Genomic DNA, 23,978 nt, shown 5'->3' with positions numbered 1-23,978 from the left:
TTTGTTGGATATTTATATCGCTGGTTAATGCCACAAAACTTCTCACCTGTTGATTGTTCCAGCCATTTTCCCCGCACTCGAAAACGAACTTGTGCTTTAGGGTTACTTTCTGGCACCTTGCAGCCAATGAAAGCTGTGCCACCTTCCTCCGCTACAATGACAGGTTTCACTGAAGTATCAAAATTAGCTAAACCTAGAAGGGAATGGGTAAAAGGTTAAAAGCAGCAAAGGCTTGGGAAAGGTGAAGGGAAGTAATCACATTTTTTTTTTTTTTTTTAAATTAAAGATAGATGGTATCAAGCTGATTATCTTTCCTGGCCCAGCATTTAGATGTTCACATCCACAGGCATGGTCCTTTCTGTATCCTGTAATACCATAAGCTTTCTGGTGTAGACATGCTTTCTTACCCCAGGAAGGACTAGCATTTAAACAGGAATAGTGAAGAGAAAAAGTAGTTCCTATGTTCCCTCAACTCCTCCAGGAAAAGAAAGCAGAAAAATCAGTAAGAGAAGACTGTGGTGTTAATCTTGGGCTCTGAAGGCAATACAGAAGATAATTTGAACTAACACAAGGAAGCCTTCTCATAAGAAACATTAAATTGTCTTTCTGTTTCTCTTAACACAACAGTGAGTACAATAGTATTTTCCACTCACTGCCATGAGCAGTGAGGCAAGCAGAAAGCCTCAACAATCAACAGCACCTTCAAATTTGCTACTAAAATCTTAAAAGGAGGATAAAAGTAAAAAGGCTGCTCTTCTACTCCCTTCATGTAGAAAGCATCTTCTAGGTCGAGAAGTTTTTCTATGCTAGCTACCCTTATAGCACTCTTGAGAGGGTCTTACTATGGGTCAGTACTCTACCAAAACACTTACAAGAAATTTTCCTCCCAGGGGGATTTTGGACATGCTCCATAGATGAGATACCCTTACAGAAAAATCACTCAAATCCTGCTTGACAAAGGCCCAATTCAGGCAGCACTGCAATCTTAAGCAGACAAATCATCCTCATGGAGGAATACTACATTCCTATTCTCAGCACTATGTCATCCTTTCTACATGGAAAACATTGCACTTCCTCTAAACTCTTTTAAATCAAGTAATTTACAGATCAAGCACCAAAGACTGATTAGAAGAATCAATGCTACAGAGATGGGAAATTCCACCTAGAATAGCTAGAAGACAGTGCCCCCCAAAGAACAGCATTTCATTAGTGAAAACCATCTAGATGTAGATGGAAGGTGCACAAGTTCCCTTCCTTTCCTAGGCAACAATTCTGACTCATTTCTCCTCTCCTTTCTTACTGACTCTCTAGCATGCTTCTGCAATGGTATGGCAGCTCACTTTCTGCTTTTTTATCCATTTTGAAGAAAAGTTTTCAGGAACCTTGCATTTTAAGGCATTCATTGAACAGAATGTTATTTTCTTGAGTAATATTTGCATCTGCCAGAAAGCTCTCTTAAGGTCTCTAACCCAGAGTTCAGCTAAAAAGGGGCTATTGACAATGCTAAATCAGTCAACTGTGGCTTTGCTAGTGGACTCTTTAAAAGCCTCTACGGATGAATATCCACAAGCTCTCCAGGGGAGCTGTTCCACATGTGCATCACCTGACAAATACGTAAAGGGTGAGTGTCAGGAGGATGGAGCCAGGTTCTTCTCAGTGACACCTAACGATAAGACAAAGGGCAATGGATGTGCGCAGGAACACAGGAGGTTCTACTTAAATATGAGAAGAAACTTTCACAGTGCGGGTGACAGAGCACTGGAACAGGCTGCCCAGAGGGGTTGCGTAGTCTCTTTCTCTGGAGACTACAAACCCACCTGGACGTGTTCCTGTGTGACATGATTTAGGCATTCCTGCTCTGACAGGGGGATTGGACTAGATGATCCTTCAAGATCCCTTCCAATCCTTCCATTCTACGATTCTGTGTGACAGGTCTCACATGACACAGAAGACCTATCAGTGAAAAACATAACTGATCACATACTAAGTGCTGGCAGGGTGAGGGGGGGATTTAAAACTAGGCTTTTTCTACAAGTCAACTAGATGAGATCTATGCAATTTGCAGAGTAAGGAACACAAAAATTAACTTACTGCCTATCGATATCGCTGCAGCCCTACTCACAACAGCGCCCACGCTGCTGTTGGCAATGCACTGATAGTGACCAGATGTTGACAGGCTTAGAGAGACGATTGTCAAAGATCCTGACTGGATTTCCACTTCTCCCAACCTGCTGTCCAAAGGCTCTCCATTAAACAGCCAAGAAATGTGAGCTGTGGAGGGCTCAGCAGAGCAGTGTAGTTGTATGGGCGCACCAGACTTCTGGACAGTAGACAGGGGCTCAGAAGTAAAATGGGGAATTAAACCTAAAATGAAAAAAAAACACAATATTAAGTTCATGAAGAGCATTTATTAATGCATTTTGCATGAGCACATGCAATGAGATTAAGGATGTATTGACTCATGTTGGAGACTGATCATAGACTGTATTATAGCAATCCTCTTTTGTAAGGTTTGTGTCACTTCACAAACCAGACTTCTTTTATCAGTGCTGGAAGGGACTGGTTGCTTCAGGAAAAAGTTTCTCAAGAGGCATAAATATTCCTAAAAAGACTTCTCATATCGCACACTGACAAATGCAGAGTCTCTAAACACCAAGTTGGTAGTGATACTCACTCAAGTAGGTATCACCTTTTCTTTTGCAAGAAGAACTCATTACAAATTCCCACTCTCAAATGCCAGGGAAAACTTCTGGACAAGATTCAAACCCCATGAAGACAGTAACAATGATTAAATGAAGGTAGGTTCTGCTTAAAGGAAGGCAAGATACATCCCCAACTACAGACAATGCGAGTGTGAACATCAAATCCAAAAATTAAATCTAAACACTTGCATCCAGATATGGCTGATATCACTTGATAAAAGCATGATGAGAGACCATGTTTGCAAGAGCCAGAAAAAGGGGGAAAGCAGTAACTGCAATCACACTGGTTTAAATCAGAGTGAAACAGCACCCGTCACCTGAACAGAGTCTAGTAACACAGCTGTAGCTGATCTGTCCCATATGAAGCGGGCCCGGACGTGATTTGTAAAATTTTAGAAATGGTAGCAGCCTGCCACGTATTTATGCAGAACTGCCTCTGAGTCTGCAGAACTAATTAAAAATAGCAGGATAAAAAAGCTGGATGAACAGCAAAGGCTCTTGATAATTCCAAATACATGGACTTCATCAGGATGAGAATGATGAATTGGACGCCCATTATCTTTACTGAGTCAAGACGAACAGAAACAGGAAAAGCTGCTAATAAATAAAAGGTTCGGTTGTACAAAACTTGGGTTATGAGAATCCATTTATTTGCCAGAAGAAAATTCCTGCTTGTGGAGGAAATTTTTTCCAATCCTGGCCAATGAAACATTGGGAATTATTTCCATTTGTTTTCTATGGAATTTTCTGCTAAGGAAATTTGTACAAACAGATCAAGAGAGGCAATTAACACCAATGACTCCTATTTGGTTAGAAACATGGAAGAAAAAGTGTTTGTAAAGAGACAGAACAGCAAGGGAAAACAATTTTAGGTTGTGAGTAAGCTAAAAAAGTCCAGATAGTACAGGTCAAGACAAGATTAAATGACATCCAAATAAGAGACAGTTTTCTTGTAGGTGGGGCTCTCAGTTCGTGCTTTTCTTCCAAAGTCAGTCTGTCCAAGCTCTGTCTATACAGATGAATTTCAGATGAGAAACTGTGCATTTTTAACAGAACCATAAACTAAACTATCTGCATAAACAAAATAAAACTGGAAATTAAAGTGTGGCTTCACTTAAAAAATATGAAATCCATAAAAATGGTATCCAAGCATTTCACAGGACTCCAGATGTACATTTTTAGCTTTTAATTAGAAAACTGTTTTTCCTATTAGTTCAGTTTGAATTTCCAGGGATAAGAGAAAAGCACTGGGCTTCTTAGTTCATGAGCCACCAATAGCTCTGAAACTGCACCGTTACTTTCATCTTCCCTCATCTTTGTCCCTGTCCTTGCTTCTAACACCAATACTTTACATTCAATGTAAAAGTCAAAATTGGTAGCAGTGACCCTGCAGCTAGAATTAATCTCCTATGACTGCTTGAAAAATAAAATTTATCCCATTTGCTTATAACGATTGGCTGTGAAGTGCTAAAAGTAGTAAAAGCTTCTTTTTGGTGTGGTTACATTAAGACAAGCTGACTATGCAGAGCAGATGTGTCAATTAAAACCATCCCTCTTCTTTTTTTAACGCAAGAGCTGTTCCAACTACAGCCACGCATCAATGTTCGTGTTTCAAAGATCTCATTCCCCCTTTCCCTTGCAAATTTCAATCCCCTCCCAAACCCATGGGAACACAAGATGCATGGTACACAGCAAAATCAGAGTCCAGCTAGTCCATGGAGATCCCAAAGAACAAACCTACATAACAGAGCCTTCTAAATTCCAGCATTTGTTTTGAGCCAAGTTTTCAAAAACAAGTCATATATCCAGCGTAAGACATTTGAGCTTCAGAGTGTCAGCGCTCCGTGTGTCCTTAAAATCAGCCTATCATTAACATGCATTAAAATTGGCATTAAGATTGAAATGCACTCTAAATCACTGCTTGTTTAGAAGTACACGCTCAAGCCTGCAAATACATTTTGATTAGGGCAAGAAGGCCTTACCTGAACTTGTGGCAGATATGAGAACTGTGACGGCGACAAAGAGTGGTGCCTGTAAATGTCCAGGATCTGGATGCATAGCGCCTGATTGCAGAAGTTGAAAGCACAAAGCTCCAGATTAAGATGAGGCACTGAAACAGCTACAAAACAAACAAACAGATGTCTACTGTAAATTTCAGGAGTTATTCTTTTAACTCTCTAACAACAAAGTGTTTGGGGTTTAAAAAAAAAAGCACAACCAGGAAACAGCCAGTATTCTTCACAATATAGAAACCATCTGTAAAAATGAGTTAGATGTTGAACTTAACTATGTTTCCAAGTACTATTCTTAATATAAGATTTTTCCACAGCTGGGATGTGAGGCATACACGCTGAACCATACAGCCTTGATAAATTAGACTACTTTCCAACCAGAGGAACTGAAGTCCAAAGTAAACAGCTTATCTATTTGAGATAATATTGTTTGCAAACAATAATCATTTGGTCATCTATCACCAGGCTACACTTGTTTTACAAGTTTTTGTGAATCTATATTCTGCAATGCAGCTACTGCTTGTGGTTGTGCTAAACCTGCTTAGTGAGATATGTCATCTGCTTTCCTCGTCACGTTGGTCAAGAACCACGCTGCTTATGTGCACTGTCCCTCAGTGGATTTACAGGCAAACTGTGGCAAATCCTACTGAAAAAAAACATTATCAATGTCGATCTTGTTCTCATTTATATTCCAGAACTGAAACTGCTTTCTCATACATACTGCTGGGGTGTCTACACAGCTGCTTCTACAACAGGACAGCCCTTTCCTCAGCTGTATCACACCTGGCAGTTGCACTGCAGAAGACCTCCCTTTCAGCACCTAAATATAGGGACCAAGTCGTGAAACCAGCAGCCCCCCTTGCATGAGGTAAGTCTCAGCCACTGTGTTTCTGACACTCAGAGTCCCCATCTCTTCTCAAAAAAAAAAAAAAAAAGTTAAAAAAAGCAAACACAAAACCCTGCACCTGTCACTCATTTAAGTTTTTTATTTGCCTTTTGTATTATAATGATTAATGTGATTTTTAGTTCATTTAGCATAGTTACTTCATTTATCAGTCTGCCTGAAACAGATCATACAATTTTGCTGCTGATAGCATTCAACATATATTTTAAACATCTCATATATCAGATATATATATAAACACATATCTAACACAAATACAATAACCATGAGTTTTACTGGCATCGTACAGAAACAAGTGCAACAATGCATACATTTGATAGGAATAAGTCCTAAGCAGCACTCTCAGTTTATTGAGTGTTTGCATAGCCATTTGGTTCCAAGAATCTGGATCCAGATATCAACAGCAAAATTATTCCCACAGTTTATTTAAAATTACAGTATTTTATCATCAGAATGTCACTGTAAAAAGTATATGCAAAATAAGCATCAGGAAAAGACTCCAATAACAATAAAAGTATCACTTCAGATTTTATAGAACTATTTGCTTACAACTACTTCTCCCTGCAAATTGCACTTCAAGTTTATAAGGACAGTTTTAGAAGGCTGAGAGAAAATCTGATGAGTTCTGCTCCTGTTTCTGGGCAGTTTTATCTGATCCAGCAAATTTATTTCAGCTGTTCAGAAGATCCAGTAATCCAGCAGACGACGCTGCAACGGTTTGCTGGTTCCTGAAGTAGTCAGGACTGTTTTGGTAAGATACAGATGGCAAGGAAGACTGGCTGTGCAGAAAGTATTTTGGTTTATTTGAGTTCTCACTCGGTTCAAGGGCAGCAGAGCCGCTCCACCAGCGAGCACAGAGGACAAAGTAAACATGCAGAGAACTTGTTAACATCAAACACTTTTCTGAAGAGGGTGGGGGGCAATGTTGCTTTTCGCCAAATCTTCCCTTGACTATTTATTTATGAAAAGCAATGAAACGTATATTCTAGGTCAACTTTAACCCCAGCACATGGAGCTACTGGGTTATTTTGCAGCTGTCTTTTTAAACAAGGCCAGCTCATTATCTTTAACTAAACTTTATCTTTGGAGATCTACTTTATCCAGGCTCTGATTTCCCTTTGTTTATCTTTCTCTTTACATGTTCCTAGCTGCCAGTATCAACAGCTACTCCTCTTTTGACCTACCAGTTTGGCTTTCATAGGCTTGTGGAGTGGTAAGACCAACTGTAAAACAGGGAGTATGCAAAGAAAGCCACAAATACCAATGCTCTTTGACTGGAGAAAAAAATAAAAATATTAACTTTAACTGGTGTAGCATTGTTCAGCAACAACGCCCAGGCATCAGAATAAAGTTTGTCTGTCATCTAGTTTTGAGAGGACTGCAAAGACCTCCTATCCACTGGTGAATATGCAAACACTCAGAGAAGGTGGGATCCCGCAAGACCAAAAAATATTTGCTTTTTTCTTCTGCAGGTGCTTTACCTCATGTCACTATAGAAGGCCCTCACTATGTAGAGGAGGAAAAACCACAGCTCATAGTTTTGGGGGTCTTTAGACACCCAGTGGAGAAGGCTTGCCTCTAACATTCCATTAATATGTATCCAAGTGTTAAAAGGCCTAAGCAATGGAAGAACAGGACTCTTCCTCTTTGCCACCATTTCAATAATCCTGAACTTTCATTTTGCCTATGACATTTGACAGCAAGTATGGGTCATTGGGGATCTACCTGGAACAGAAAAAGAAGCACTTTGGCTGGATGCAACTCCACTTTAGTATCTAAGTATCCAGGTTGAGTTCACCCAGAACGTTGGTGTGATCCTCCATTTGCTGTTCCTCACTTGAGATAACCGATTTCCATCACTGGTAAATCAGATAGTTATTTTGAAGGACGAGGTGTCACTGAGAAGATAGGGCTATTTAAGACCCTTGTAAAATAAAATAGTACTAACAGGAGTTATTCATTAAAATAACAATTGAATTGAGGTGGCCACAATTTTCATGGATCAAAAAAAGCCCTTTCCACTTCTGATGGCAGCTTCTCTAGACCATCAGGGACACACACCAGAAAGCCACAGCATGACAAAAGCACATACTTTTCCTATCTCCACATCTTTATCTAAAGTCATTTTCCAATTATTTTCCTCCAGTACTTGAGCTCCATATCAACTATGATGTAATCGCTGCTGTTGCGTATCTCAGGTCAAGGGAAACAAGGAAGACAAAGGGCTCGTGTCACAAGACGGCGGAGTCCCGACCACTCCGATGGATATTTATCTCTGGAGCACACTGCATGCACAGGGCTGTAAATGTGTAGCCAATACCTTCTGGGACTTAAATCATTACAATGGAATATTTCTGAGGACAAGATAATTTTAGTTGTGTGCCTCATTTGTCACAGACACTTCATAAAAGGGACTCCTCATCCAACAGCCCTGGGGACAGGCATGTGCCCCTCACCCATCAGCTGGCAGCTTCATGCCCAAGACCTTCAGGATGCCACCTACTGGCAAGCAAAGAAGTCATCAGAGTTAATGTGAAACGGCACAACAGCCTGGAAGGTGACCTTTTAATCAGCAGGTTCAGGGTCCCCACAAGGTTCCCACTGCTGAGCAGGCAGACGGGCCTCAGCACAAGCCTCCTCACAGCTCCACAGCTGCCTCCATTGGGCAACTTGCAGGCAATCAGCAGGATTTCAAGGCCTGAAGAGATAATTAGGAGGGACAGGAGCGACCCTGGGCCAAGATGAGGAGATCCAGGCCTCAGAGCAGCCAGGCAGGCTCCTCGCTGTTGCCTCACACCCACGTGCCAGGGCAGCACATCCCTGGCAGCAGCCCTCTCCCTCTCTTTGCACTTCTCAACATCCCTCCAGACACCAGTGGTCTTTGATGTAAAGCTGATGTCTTCAGTGCAGCTGTCTCAACCTAACACCTTCCAAACTAACTCATTCCTCCCCATGTTTGCCCCAAAAGCAAGTCTGACACTCCAAAAAATGACAAGTGCTGCTGTTTACCACACATTCGTGTGGCACCTGGGCTGAGAGGATCCTGTCTCCTTCAGGACACAGCGGAGAACCTGCCTTCCTGTTCCTTTCCCCAACCATAAAGTCACCTCCACCCTTTCAGCCAAGGGCAGAGTCACTACTAAAATGAACATTATTCCATACCCATTTTTTACAGCTCCCTGAATCACTTTCCTGCCATGCCCAAGAGCAAGCAGCCGCCAGCGCCATTTAGCTGCAGCCCCCTGTCAATCCAGACACTGCAGTATTCTCACCCCAGTACTCCCCCCAGACCCCTGACCTTCAGCCATGTTCCATTATGGCAGGACAAACTGAAGCTAAAAGAGGAAAGTTTTTTTTTCCAGCCAAATGCACCCTACACGTTTGGTGCAGGACCCTGTGAACACCAGAGCCAGCGCAAAGCAGGAGAGGAGGAGGAAGGAAACTGCATGCTCAGGAACAGAGGGAGTTATTCAGGTTACCCACTCCACCTCCAGAAGCTGACAGCCTTCTCCAAGACGACCTAGGAAAAAGTGATGTTTGCTTGACAGAGCGGCTGCTTCAGGGGCAGCACTGCCTGCGAGCTGCCAGCATGACAGCAGCCTTGACCTGCAGCAAAACAGCTTTGGATTCCAAAGACTGCATATTTCTGTTAAGCTGCAACACAAAATCAGTTACTCCAACCTCACTCTATACTACTGTATGCAATATAAAAAGACACCAAGCGCTGAGAATACTTTTATTTTTTCCTGGTTTATTTATTAAATTGCAGAATTACCAAGAAAAGAGTAATTTTAACTCGCTTTCCCAGATTCCCGCTGTACTGACAAAACAATTGCAGGTTTTCAAAGAATCTAAATTTGGGGCAAATAAACCCCTCAGAATTAACTAAAATACTATGCCTTTAGTACAAGCAAGCTGAGTTAGATCATTAAATCACACACCAAGACACCTTAAAAAAAAAAAAAAAAAAAAGGTATTGAAGCCTGTGGCATTCCAAGAGAAAGCAATCAGACATTCCTGCAGCCCGGGCTCCTCAGTGATCTCCAAATCCTTTGATCACTGACTGTCTTCATGCTGTCCTCCTGGGGTCTGGCAAAATGAGTGTAACAGCTGGCATATATACTTCATTAGCTTTTTGTGCTTGGAGGAATGGTTGGGAGCCCAGTAGCAACTGACAATCCGCCCATCGGCTTTGCAGACTAACCTCTGAGGTTTCTTCCTGGGTCTTTTGGTGGCTGGGAAATCCTTGAAGCAGCCACGAGCAAGCGACGCCAAGGCGCCTGCAGTTATTTCACACATTTGCGGCCTGCACCTCTCCTGGAGCCACTGCGCACCGAGGATGCGGCAGATGGATTTTTATGCCAGCATGCTTGGGTCTGAGGTCGCTCTAAGGCAACCCAGGCTGCTGCTGAAGCACCATTTTTATGAATGCTTAATGATTACTCCATCATTAGCATCAGCCTTTAAAAAGCAAATGCAGCACCTACAGTGTTCATTACCCTCCCCCTCCCCCCTTTTCAGGGTCTCAATCGAGTCAGTCAAGCATGCAAACTGATCCTGTCGCCAGAAAAAGCATTTCCTTTCACTGTGGTCAGCCAAAAGCAGGGGAAGAAAATGGAAGTGACTTGGAGTTATGGCACCAAAAAGGCCAGACAAGCAAGGAAATAATCAACTCCACATGAGCCACTTCTAGCCCATCACAATGCAAAGGGCCCACGACTAACCCCAGGAAAGGTCACCGGGACTATGGGGGTCAGAAGCTGAAAAAGGCAATAGTGAGCAGCTGCCAGCTGCAATAAGAATCAATGTGTTCCTAATTACACTCAGAAGAGAGGACCCGAGCACAGAGAAAAGTTGTGCTGTAGTCACAGCTTGTGTAAAAAAATAAAATAAAAAAAAAAGTCAAGCGCTCCCGTTCTACACTCTCCACCTCAAGCACTGAACTGCAGTTTCTGCATTACTAAATTACAGGAAGCCGAGCAATGTAGATAAGGAATCAGGCTTTTACATAAGTGTTGGGGTCTTTTTTTCTTCTTTTTAAAATACCATAACTAGGCACTTGCATTAGAATTATCGAATCATGAAAGAGCATTTTGAGAATGTAAGTAATAAAATTACATACTTCAAAGGGATTTTTGGGTGCTTTTATAAAACTTTATAAAACAAACTGAACTCTGCCCAGCAGTCCTGAAAGACCAGCATTTTTCTCTATCCTAAAACACACTTGAAAATCTGAAAAGGAAAACTCCACAAAAACAGTTTGCTGACAGTGACCCTATAAAGCAAACATGAAAGATACAGAGATCAGAGAACACAACGAAACATACTCAAAGGCATCTACAGAAACAAACCAAATTGAAATGTATTTAAAATTACAAGAAACAGCATCCTTGGATGTCGTGTTCATATTTATTTATTATGTTTTAAACTGGTAGTAAACTTTCTATACTGTTATCATAACAACTTAATGAAGCTACAGAATAAAATTGCACAGCCTTTTCAATCCTTACCTTGAATTCCATTAACATCTCCAAATTTCTGCCCATCCCCATGCTTAGTGTCCAAATGAATCAGTGCTAAGCCCATGATCAAATGTTTTCTATAAGCATTCATGCTTAATGAGTCAATTAGTATTTTCACTCTTGGTAAGTAACATGCATTTTTATAGTCTTGCACGGGTGTGCACAAAAGCTCTCTAGCTTGCAAGTGATGGCAGCTTCATATTTGCTCCACGATTCAACCTGCACTGCGAGTCAGTGGCCTGCAGCTAGTGACAAAACCTGACAGCATCTATATTGCTAAAGTGTATTATCAGCTGTGCAACAATTTCAAATGGCACATTATTTTTGTCACAATTAAGACTGAATGTTTGCTCAGGATAAAGGAGAAACTTGACTGGCACTGAGCAAAGAAGATGAATTCTGAACATGCAGAATGTGAATTTACTCAAACTCTTCTAAAGGTAAGGTTTGGTGTCATGGGACAAAGGAGACGCATGAAGACATTAAGTAACTGAGAAAAACAAGAAGTATCAGTCTAAAAACATGACCAAAAAGTTGGACTGCCTCAAAGACAGAGAAGCAGATCTTTTCCTGAGTTGTTCACTGGATTTTTCTATTTTGCTTTCAGGCCTGGAAAGTCTCATGGTTGGTATCAGCTGTTGGACTCTGATCAAAGTTTAGCTTTCCATTAATCCTTTGAGTTATATGTGAGGCTGATAGCAAATTTTTTTGAGAAGACAGTTAAGATTACTCAGATACTTAATTTGCACTCCAATATTTCAAAAACACCTTGACTTTAAAACCTCAGTCTTGGCGTACATATGGTCTTGATAGAAGAACGCATGCTTTGGCGTTGACTGAAGAAATGGATTTGTGAGCAGAGTGAAGAAAATTTAACAGTTTGTGTACTGTGCTTCTGCAGCACACTGCTCTCTTCCCTGCCCTGTAAGAGAACACAGCTAAAAACACTCCCGACTCCGTATATGCCACAGGCACATCCTGATCACTGACACTTGGAATTTGCATCCAGTGATAGCAGCACTGGTCACAGCAAGAGAGGCATCAGGAAAATGCACCCAAGTCACACTTTCTTGCCCACAAACTGGCATAACAATTAGGTTAATTTCATTATTAAGCTTCAAAAAAAAAAAAAAAGAAGCTGACATAGTCCCCCTGCTGCCACACTAATGAAGTGGGTATGGTTTCTGACTCTTCTAGCCTCCAGGGAAGAAAAAGAACAGAGCATTAGCCTAATATACAGTTCTGCTGTGCTGCAATTATGTTTAAATGCCTAAATAAAGGCTTTTAGACCCCAAGGGATTGAAAGGTATCATTAGCCTAACAGTTCTATCAGAGTAACCGTAGACCAAATAAATACAAAATTCTTGCCCTTTGCTCTTTAAGACCCTTGAGATCTCACCCTGTTCTCATTTTCCTTCTTCCCCGTATCTTCAGCTCAACACCTGTACTGGTTCTCTCACAGCACCTTATGACTTCCAAGGAAAATTCTGCTCAACTTCAGTCATGTACAAGGTATTTCTGAATGCTCCCCTCCCCTCATCAATCCTTTCCACTCTTCTTCCTGCAGGGCTGACCTGATCCCTGGAGTACAGCGTTGTTTTTTACATTATTCAACCAAATATTTTTACCGAGAACAAGATTTCACAACCAGTTTAAGCCAATCTGAATTCAGGCTACTGCTGAGGAGGGCAGCAACACCTTCCTTCAGGACCTGGCTTGCATCCTCCTATCTGCACCCACAACTGCATGGCCAGTGAGTCAGACCTGCTGGCAGATCCAGCTGGAACCTCAGCCAAAGAAAAATGAGGTTTAGTTTTCACCTGGATCAGGGAGCGGTTTCAGCTCACCACGCAGTCTCAGAGCACAAGCACAAAGGAAGGGGTAGGAACCAACGTCCACAAAAGGGAACTTTGCACCCAAACAGCAAAAAGATTCACATCAACCTACCAGGCACCTTTCCCTGTATCTTTAATAGACCCTGAACTGCAAGAATGTAGACCAAAATTAAGGGAAAATATTCAAAACCGAACTCCATGTGAGAAATACCCATTTTCAACAAGCTAGGGGACTTGCAATCCTAAATCCTAATTATCAGAGTTACACATACACATGAAGGACAATCACCCTTGTTTGTAAACTCTCCAAATCCTATAACCAGAATTGAGCACAATTTCAAAATGGACTGGAACCACAGACTTGCTCTGCTCATCAACAAAAACCTCTCAGATTCACAGACAAAGGAGCTTGTGTCCACGCATGCTGCCTGAAGTCCAGCTCCCACAGTGCACTGATGCCTGCTCAGTTCTGAGATGAGAAAAGGTTCCCTGAACCTTCATCAAGAAGAGCAGCGATAGCTGAGCTGTGCTAGAGGACAGCAAGCTCATTGTTGAGGTGACTCCGGATAAACACAGATACCTCAACAGCCTCCAGCAAGCAGCATCTCTAAAAAAAAAATGTAGGCAAATGGCTCTTGTAGATGCCTTGCCCCTAAGTCCAACTCCATCTGTTGTAACTTGCAGGGATCCATGCTCTCCGTGATCCCTTAAAGGGAAGCACAACTATTAAATCCACACCTGCAGCCAGAATTTATAGCAGCCCCATCTACTGCTGTCTTACATCATAGGCAATTAGGAGCCTGTGAACTCATGGCTGCAGGATATGGGAGGTGCACTGGAAACAGAGAGCAAAGCCTGTGCATTACAGCACAGTTGTTAGTCACCCTTTAGAATTCACTGCTTGTGGAGAGCTGAGACTATACATAAAAACAGAGTAACCAACTGTTTTTGACTTTTTCCTGAAAAGAAGTGCTACACTCTGCTTGAAATGGTTGTTCTTCCTTTTTACAGTAGTCCGTACTAGTCCATATTTACCATAGTACACCATGCCAACATGCACTGCTGCAGAACCAGGTCTCCAGGGTAGGCACACAGAACAATGCTTATTAAAGAGCAAACTGGCTAACCAGTGACAGCTGAGGGAGAAAGCAGCGAAGAGTCAGTCTTTCTTCCCCTGATTAAAAAAAGCCTTCTAACAATTCATCTTTCAGCCTTACTGTAAGCTAACTGGGTAACTTTTTTTTTTTTTTTTTTTTTTTTTAAATCTGCCCTCCTCCTCTCCCTTCCCCCACGCTCACAGATCAAACCTGGTTTCAAATTTGAAGTCCAAACTCTTGGCCAAAAACTTGCTTCTGCCCTTCTTAATCTAGAGGGAAGGTATCCTGACAATGGACAGAGCAGCCCCACCAGCTTGGGGCCTGGATAGAAGCTGTCTCAATGCAATGCCTGGTTAAAAAAAAAATAATAATTGAAAAATCACTTTGGTCAGGTCACCTTTTTGTTGCAAAAAACGGGAGGCTGGCACCATCCTCCAGCACTGTCCTCCCACGGTGGCTGGTGGTGAAACGCTGTGGTCTGAGGGTTCAGTTCCCATCGTCCTACTGCCCTGCATGGGGCAGCACCAGCACTGACACCGCTGGCCGGGGCCACATCCCCACTGCCCACCTGGAGAGACACCCGAGTGCTGCTGCAAGCCTGCCGGTGGCTGAGTCAGAGCCCCATGTCTCCTCCCGCCGCCTGTGAATCATGGCAATGGCAGCTATTACCAGCATAACCAGTTCAAACATGAGCAAGTTAACTGATAGGAAAGTAGCTGGGTTTCATCGCAGGTATCATGGAGAACTTTGTCGGGTTAACCTGACCGAGCCCTGTTTTCACTCGCACAGACACATCCTACGCTCTGACTTTGCTGAGCGGGATTTCACTTCATTCAAGGGCAGGCCCAAGCTTCTGGAAGACATGCCCAAAGGAAGAGGGACACAATTACCAAGGCATCAAGACACAGAAAAGGGTCAAGGCTTCACAGCACGTCAGCTCGCCCAAAAACATAATGCTGAGCTCAGCAACACAGTGCCCCTGTGAAGATAACTGCTGCCAGGACCTATTCCATCCCTTCCATCTTGCATCCATCAGATAGCAAGAAAAACAAGATTAAGAAGCACCACAGCATTAGTCTTCATTTAAACTTGGCAAAGGAAGCAAATGCTCTTTTTTGTTGGCTCCTCTTTGTGTTTTTAAAGCAATCTCAGACATAGCCAGAGAAAGGTGCCTGGACTTTTTAATATTCAGGGATTAGAACGGACACCACTTGTACACTTGCCAGACCCCAGATAAGTAGTGAATGCTTAGGTTAAGCAGGCTAGCATCTGCCTCATGCAATATATACATTTCCAGAGTGAAAATAAACAGCTTCACACCTTTGGCTCAGAGAAGGACTTCAATTCTTTTACGTCCTCAACCTGCAACCTATCCACTCGAGGAAAAAGGGTTGAAAGGGTGAAGGTTACTCACAGTTCTCTTTTTCTAGCCGCCTACAAGAGCAAAGCTGAGAAGTTTTGGTCTCCTTTTGCACCGGTCAGGCTAATTAAGGTCTTTGCCACAGCACTTCGTTTTGTGTTACCATAATCAATAAGAGCTGTTTTAGGCAAACTCAAAACGTACAGGTTGTCCAAGCTTCCATAAGCAATAAGCGTAAGCAATGACAAATGCACTAATTATAAAAAATGCTAACTTAAGAATCAGACCTTTTTTTTTTTTTTCTCAAGTGCTCAATTCAAAAGTACATAATCCAGAAAACTACACTCCATTTTATTGCTACCAACAAATTCAAGATCTGTTTCTGTGATGACTTCTAGTGCTGCAGAGACTCAAGCAACACAACTGCAGATGCACTTACTTCAGTACCCACCATCTATGACCTGGTCCTAGACTCTTCTCCGCTTGATCCTGACTTCCTGACTTGCACAGTGATCTGAAAGTGCAGTCTGCACCCAAAAAAATGCCTCAGTCTGAATATCTGAATTTAAAATTACATCATTAGGCCTGAAATTTCAACATATTTAGAAAGTTTTGATAGCATTTCTGATTACATCCATTGCCAGCTTCCTTCTACACCCTTACAAAGACTTAAAGTATACATTCCTATTTTGTTCTGCAACAAAGATTAGTGGCAAGAACAGAAAACATCTTCTGTTCCAAAAAGCCCTCAGGGTTTTCCTCCTTAGCTTGCATTTTATTAGAGGAGACTCAAATCTCCAAACTGTGATACACTGTCACAGCAAAACACTTACGCAAGGAGCATCTGAGTGCTACACCAAAACGCAAATTTTGAAAAGGCTGTTGAGAAACAAAAATTTCCTGAAGCTATTGCAAACAAAACAGATCCTCAGAAGTAACAGCCTTCAGCAAACTTTATGAAAATCTGGGCCTACACGCTGTATATGCACACGCACCTGCAATTTGAAAACTTTTTTGGAGAGGGAAGTGGGGGGACAAGAAAAAAAAAAAAAAAAAAAAACACATGCTGTTGTTCAGTTCAACTCTGCAATATATTTAATCTACATGGAGTTGGAACATTATGCAGCAAACCTTTTCAGCTACCAGGAATCATGTACTGACAATGCAATCAGAACCCATTCCCCAGATGGGTAAATGCTGTTTTACAAGATCTTATCTTTACCCACACAGCAAATATAGCCTGGGGAAAAATTACAGCTGGAAGCTGTCACTAGCACTTCCAATGTCACCACATCCCCAACAGAGGAACACCAGCTTTCACAAAACCAAGGCAATCCAACGCTGATGGGTTTCACTGACTTGACCTTGCGTGACAAGAGCATTTGCCAGCATGCAGACCGTGGTGCTGAGCAGAGGGCACCCAGTCAACTGTGGCCATCAAATACCACAGGCCCTTTGAGTCCTGAGCCCGCATCCATCCAAGAAGGTCCTGGGGAACAGCCCTAGAGCACCCAAATGGTGCCCATGCCACTGGGCCCCTTGAGATCCACCACACCAAAGCAGCTCTGAAGCAGCCCAGGGGCTGAAAGCAGGCAGTAGCTCCTTGCACTGGCAGGTCTGTGGGGCTAGTGTCAGAAGGGCAGGCTAACCTGGCACCTAACACTCTTCCCCAGCACCCAGGCACACTGCCTTGCACTGTGACCCCACGAGTTGCTTCATGGGCAGCGAAGCACGAGCCCCAGCCCACCCGCTTCCATGAGATCTGGTTGTGGGCTGAGGCAGCCCTTTCCCCACGCTGTAGTGGGGCACAGAGGGACATTGCAGGCTCCTCACACCGAGGAACACTGCCTGCCTTCAGGGCCCAGCGGACTGCTCTGGCAGGCCCAGCACCAGCACCTGCACCTCTAGCGGGGTACTGAGGAGAGGCAGGGGGCGAAGTGGGCCACGGGCACCTCCCAAAGCCGAGCACACCCCCTCCTTGCCCACCTGGAGCAGAGACACCTGACACGGTCCCATCCTCATCCCCCGCGGCAGGGGGCTGGCGCGCAGGCAGGCCGCTCTAGGATTTCAGCAGGCCTGCCGGATGAAACCGTGAAGAAAGAAGCTTTTCAGTGGGGGAGGAGAGGCACACACGTATTAAACGCATCATCTGTTTGGAGCGCTGGCTCCTACTTGTTCTTGGTTATATTATTCACTCAAGAGTGGATTAATCCATCACTGCAAAAGAATCTCCTGATCTCAGAGATAAAGGCAACAAGTCATGCACTGACTGTCTGTGGATCCTCCTGAAAATCTCCAGCCTCTTCCATACCCTTATTTGGGCTGATCTATAATGTCTTCACAAACAGGAAGGGGAAAAAAAAGGAAAAAAATACTACCTAATGACAGTAACTTTACTTGGGAAAGCCTAGCTTGGGTCAATCTGGAAGTAGCTGGGGGATCTGAACCCAGAAAAGTCACCTTTGGTTTGCTTCAGAAGGGGTTACGTTAACCGCCCTCAGCTGCAGATCCCCACACTGGACTCATTCCCGCAAGAGAAGCAGTCGCATGGGGTCACCTTCTAAACTGGTGCATCAAAAGAAGAAATCATTCCTCTTAAGATTCTCTGCAGTGAGGCCTTTTAGCCAAACGAACGGTTTATTTTACTGGGTGAGAACTGTGACAGGAAAACCCCAAGTACCATCCCCTTCTAAGAACTGGAGCATCTCCAGCTACACCTCCACCAGAGCAGGTTGCCATCCAACACAGGGTGTCCACACAAGAACTAAAGACACTGCAGTAGGAATGCAATCTCCAGTACCCACCCATCCTCCAGCAATTCAGTAGATGACATAGAACAATCGGGGGCATCCACAAAATACCTCCATGAGGGAGGATGGGGGTTGGAGAAAAGCCCCTCACGTCACTGCAGCTGCCAACCCATTGGGCAGGGAACTCAGCCCACAAAACACATTTCACCCCAACGACGCAAGCCAGAAGTGCCCAGCCCCTTCCCACAGAGGGGCAGCAGAAACTCCTTTTGCTTGAGCTGATGCACCAAGGCCAGACACAGTTATTGGGTATATATTTAGCTAGTAACACACAAGTTCAATGCCGTAGCCTGCTGCAGGATGGTCGTACCAGGCCAACCCAGTCAGCATGCCTACCAGCTGAGCACACAGCAGCTCAGCCTTGCAAGCCAGAAGGCACCAAGGACACCCAGCACCACTGCTGCAGCCAGCCAAAACCCATGGCATTTCCCCCGCTATGCTCACTGCACTGCCCTCAGCCTGGCTGAGCCCCTGGAGTGCCCTCGTCCCACTTGGGAACTGGGCTGCATCTTTGTGAGCACCACCAGGATGCCACAGCGAGCTATAGGAGCACGCCTTACACCATCACAGATCCCACCTTCCAGCACCAGGCTGCTCACGGCACAAGTGCTTCCCCACCACCACCACCCCTCTCCTTGGGCATTTTTGCAGGTTCACCGTAAGGAAAACCAAAGTCTGCAAGGCAGGCAGACTTTGCACAACTCCAAGGTAGGAACTATTAACTCGTCTTTGAATTAAACAAATAAGGCTCAACCACTTGGTTCATTATCAGATACAATGGTTAAAGTCTGCGGGGAAAACTAAACAGCAAAATCTAGCATATAAATCAAAGGCATGATCAGACAGACAGGTGAGGCAGGGGGTGCGGTTTCACATTACAGCTAAGCCGAACTGAAGGCCCGCTGCTGCCAGAAGGGATGGTCTCATGCCCCCGGCACGCTCTGCTCCCCCCGCCGCCAGTCCCTCAGTCCCTCCTGCTGCTTTTGGCATTGCCCCCAGCTGCCAAGGTGGATAAGAAAAAATATTCCAATTGAGCTGGCTTATCTTGCTCTGGGGTTTGGTGGATTTTTTCCCCCCCCCGCCATTTTAGCGAGCTGAACAGGTTAATATGGGGCATTTCAAGCAAGGGGCAGGAGATGGGGGAACAGCAAGCCCTTCCCCTCAGCAAGGCAACCAGCCCTTCGCTCAGCTGCAGCTACAGCATCCAGCTAGGCCGTGAGAGCACAGCTTTATGAGACAGCTAAGCCAATTTAAAAACCGGCTGCTGCCAAAAGGGCCCACCCCCCCACCCCTGCGCCCCCCCCGAGGCCTCTCCAGAAATCAGCGTGGAGGATTTGGCAGCTCCCTAGCTGCATGGCGGGTCCCCGAAGTGGTCAGTTGAGGGCTTGCTCTCTGCAGGCAAGCTGCAGTCAGCCCCCACAGCCAGACCCCACTGAGGGAGGCAGGCACCAGCAGCATCCCACTGTGCGAGGCTGTGCCCAAGAAGCCAGAGAGGGGGAAAAGAGGCCTCAATCTGGTCAGAGGAGCTCAGGCAGCTCATAGGAATGGGAATCGGAAAGCAACCCACCTTGTGTGATTGTTTTCCCTGCTGCTAAAAGACAGCAGGTATTTCTCATATAGGAAGAGCAAACAGGGGCTTAATGGGAAAGACAGGCAGTGTGGATGCACAACTCATTCCCTAGGAGGGAGAAAAAAGTTTCTTACCCTGCAGGGATAACCGCCACAGGATAACCAGCACTGAAGCAGGCAGACAAGCTGGTGAAGCTGAGTGGAAAACTATGACATGCTCAGTCCTGGAAGATGCACTAAGCCATCTAGCAATGAAATTACTGGAAGAACACGCAAACAAAGTACGCACAAACACAGGCAACTATCTATTCCAAAAATTCTTGAGACAGGGTAATTGGAGACTACTCTTGTTAACTCAAGAAGCCTTCATGCTGAATTTGCCGTGGAAACTGGAGGAGTAGGTGCAGGAAGAGGGAAGATATCTCCCTGGAGCAAGAAGGATGAGATACAACAAGTTCAGGCGGGGTTTTGAAGTCAACAGCAGAGACTCATCAGATGTTACGCTACAGAACATCTTGCAGAACCACGCAGGTCACTCCACTGGGCCTGGGCAAGCACAGCAAGGGAGCAAGACAGCGCTGAGAGTCCTCTGGTCCCAGCAGAAAAAGACAATACCCCAGAGCGAGATGTCAGCATGCCACAGCAATACGCCTCAAGAACAGACCTGGTGCCAGCAACCCATTAACAAATCAGACCAAAATAGCAAAGAAGCATACAGAGAACACAGTTCAGTCCCCACATACCACCTTTAAGTATTGCTAGAAAAGCTGGAAGTTCCATTTAAAGATAAAATTTGATGAACTACACTTGGTACAAGCAGAATTGATCAGTGTCAACTATATGATGTTAATGCTAGATTCCCAAACATGCAATGGCATCTTTTCCCAAGTACTTCTACTTGTTTGGTCTTAGAAGGACTGACACATCATCTGTATCTGAAAACTTGTGTGTAAATAAGAGCAAGCTGTCAGTTAAATCAGAGAAAGTTGAAGAGACCAAAGACTCCAAACAAAGAAAATGTGCTACAGATGCTGGGCTCTTTTGTTAAAAACAAAATTTCAAGCAATAGGATACTTCATTACGCAGCATTAAACGCTGCAGGAAGAGGGAAATAATTCAGTCTATTTCTCTTCTGCATTTGGAAAATAGAGGTTCTACTCACAACATAAGGTTAAAAAAGTTAACAAGATTTTAAGCAGCATAAACAATCATTTTTGATCAGCCTTACCCCAATTACAGACAGGATTCAGTTCAGAAGCTCCCTGGACCACTGGAAAAACAGAAACCAGATAGAGAAATACTGCAGCAGGTGAGAAAGCTGCATGACTCAGCTGAAGCAGAGCCACTCACAAGTCCACAGAGTGTAAGCAAATCAGTTGACACAGACTGTACACAGAAGGGTCAGGTCTCCAGTACCCATTCATGCAAGTTACATGTTGTCTAACTAAGGACATTAGGCAGGTTTATAAGCTGCATGCAGCATGCCAATCAGAGTGGTTCCACATAATACGTGATCTGAAACACCAGATCTCCACAGGTTTGAGGGAGAAGTCCCAGTCTCAAGGCTTCCTGGAGAGACACACTAAATTTAACTGTTGTAAGCCCCACTGGAACCACATTCACAAGCAGCAAAATCCACAGCTGTCACACAGACCTAACAGCAGTCACAGGACAGGGTACTATGGACCTGAGGCAATCAAAATAAATGAGACAAAACAAAATGCATCTTAATGTAGTTTCACATATGTCTGTATGCCCAAGAAGGCACAACACAAGTGGCACCAGCACACTGGACTGAAGTGCCAGCAGATCACAGCAAACAGCCACCTCCACATGAGCTGGAACACACAGAGACCGCTACCCGGGACCACAGCGCTGTATTCAAAAGAAAAAACAACACCCAAGATTCGCATCTTAAGCATGGAAAAGTTAAAGATGCAAAGGTTTCCCAGCGCATATTAACAGCCCTTACAAGAGGAAACAAGTAAACAAACTTACAGACAGCATGAGGAGCAGGCCTGGTGCAAGATACAGGCAAGCCAGGTGAAGCCTAGTACCTGCTCACATCCAGAATGAAAAATAGCTCACGCCACCTCCACACATTAAACGTCTCTCATACAGCTCACGTCACAGCAGCAAGACGCACACACACACACACACGTGCAAACTGCCGCTCAGATGCTGCTGCCTGGGCAAACAGCTTCCCATGGCACGCACCGCGCCAGCACTGCACAGTTGGCGACATACCCAGCAGCACCAGGCACTGCTTCAGCAAACAGCTTCATCCTGAAAACGGCTCAGTCACCACACACTTCCCAGCTAGGCTTCTTGGAGGCTGCAGCTTTGCTGTCCTTATACCTCAGGGAGGTGCCTGGAGCAGGATCCTATCTCAAGCAGCCACCAAATGCACTCCAGAGGTCTTGGTGCAGCCCAGCATGCAGAGGAGGATTTACGAGATGACGAACGCCAGCACAGCTCTGTGCTCATGCAAGGGAAGCGGTTGCTTTACTTCACAATTTCCACATCTGCAGAAGCAGCCTTTAAACAAGCGAGTGTATTTTTACACTTTGACAGTTAAAACCCTCAAGTGACGCCACCTGAGGCTGCAGCACAGCTGCCTTATTCCTCCAGCCAAAGCAAGCACGAGCCCCGCCGTACGGGCTCCCGGCACCCCTCGAGGGACTCCCCCCCCAGCAGCCGGGGCTCTCCTCACTCGGTTCTCCCCCGGTGTGGGGGGCGCGAGCCGCAGCCCCGGCAGCCCCTCGCCAGCAGAGAGCACGCACCGGAGCCCCGGCGCCCCCCCCCGCGGCTCACGGGCACCGCGGAGCGGGGTCCGCCCGCCCGCCACCTGCCACGGCAGCGCCCCGCTCCCGCTCCCTGCCTCCGCGGGCTGCAGCGCGGGGAGCGCCGGGGCTCGGTGCCCGCCCCCCCCTCCCCGGGAGCCCCGCTCAGGTGCCGCCGCCCCGCTCCCGCCGCCGTACCTCCGGGCCCGGCCCCCCGCTGCCGGCGCCTTCCAGGCGGGGCGGGCGACCCGGCCGGGCGCCTCCGTCCTGCACCGCCCGCTGCCCGCCGCCGCCGGCCCCGGCCGCGCCGCCCCCGCCCCGCGGAGCGTACCAACGGCCGGTGGGGGGAGCGCGGCGCCGGCCCCCGCGGGCGGCAGCGGGGCGGCGGGGCTGCGGGCCCTTTAAGGCGAAGAGAGGAGGGAGGGGGGCGGGCCGCGCGCCGCAGCGGGGCGGGAGGGGCGCGCGCGGCCCCGGGGGCTCCGCACCGGGCTGGGGGGGGGGGGGGGGGTTCGGAGCGCGCTCCGTGAGCCCCGCGCGGTCGTGGCGTGGAAAGCGCGTTCCCGAGCAGTGCTTGCATCTGCAGCTGCCACCCGCGCAGGCTTCACCTGTGCGCGCCCGCATCTTCGTGTGCCCCCTCCCCCCCCATCCCGGGCGGGGGGCTGCTTGCGGCATGAGGAGCGCAGGCACTGAGCAGCACGCAGGATTTGTGCCTGTGAAAATTGCACCCGTGCAAACTTCACCCGTGCACCCGGTATCTTCATGTGCCCCGTGCGAGTGGGGACTTGTTTGCAGCAGGAAAAATGTGTGCCTGAGCACCATGCAAAGTTCCCCCGTGCCCCACGCCTCTCCGTGCCCCCATGCAAAGGTCATCCCCATGCCAAGGCTGTTCACACACCCGTGAGGCCTCACGGGACCTGTTGCAAGCCCCTGCATTGTCCGACTCACCTCTCTGCCCTTGCACTGCAGAGTTTTTTTCAGCCAGGCAGGAGCTGGAGTTGCAAACCGTGGGGCTTAAAAAGCAGTATGAAGGCTCTGGCATGGGAGCTCTGCAGGAGCGTCGTGCTGCAGAGGGGGAGTTGCTTGAGCCTTTCCAGAGAGCGGGGCCAGGCAGGGCTGGAAATGCTCCTCCACTCTGCACACATGCTCTGTGCGTGATCCTCCAACAGATAACGCCGAAAAAAAAAGCCCTGCTTGGGCAGACAGCACTAAAACCAACAAAAGTGGGCTTATCTGGGCTTGGAGCACGTCCAAACGCAAACCGCAAGAAGATCATATTAAGCATTCGGGAAGCTCCCATCATTTGCAGCGTAATTTAATATTAACAGCTTACTAAATTGCCCAGCATTAAACCTAATCTTTGGAATTAAACATTGAACCAGGGCGT

The 23,978-nt window shown here is 45.9% G+C and overlaps 1 protein-coding gene across 5 annotated transcripts in view; it reads right to left on the bottom strand.

Moving 5' to 3' along the window:
- CDON (cell adhesion associated, oncogene regulated) overlaps nt 1-23,594 on the bottom strand; it is a 57,526-nt gene extending 33,932 nt beyond the window's left edge. For 2 of the 5 annotated variants that reach the window (XM_082778079.1, XM_082778083.1), the window contains exons 1-4: nt 22,793-22,943; nt 4,685-4,821; nt 2,092-2,364; nt 47-193 (exon numbers count right to left, since the gene is read on the bottom strand). In XM_082778079.1, coding sequence (XP_082634205.1) covers nt 47-193; nt 2,092-2,364; nt 4,685-4,760 — 496 coding nt within the window. In that variant the 5' untranslated portion in view covers nt 4,761-4,821; nt 22,793-22,943. Of the gene's footprint in view, nt 1-46; nt 194-2,091; nt 2,365-4,684; nt 4,822-21,039; nt 21,082-22,058; nt 22,350-22,792; nt 22,944-23,539 lie in introns of those variants that run through there. The other 3 variants (XM_082778080.1, XM_082778081.1, XM_082778082.1) reach the window with 3 other exon arrangements.
- Between the last annotated feature and the right edge of the window lie 384 nt (nt 23,595-23,978).

Source organism: Aythya marila (genome assembly GCF_965140915.1).
Source record: "Aythya marila genome assembly, chromosome: 23".
Lineage (NCBI taxonomy): Eukaryota > Metazoa > Chordata > Aves > Anseriformes > Anatidae > Aythya > Aythya marila.
Note: the sequence above shows the minus strand (reverse complement) of the source record. Positions and strands in the feature narration are given on the sequence as shown.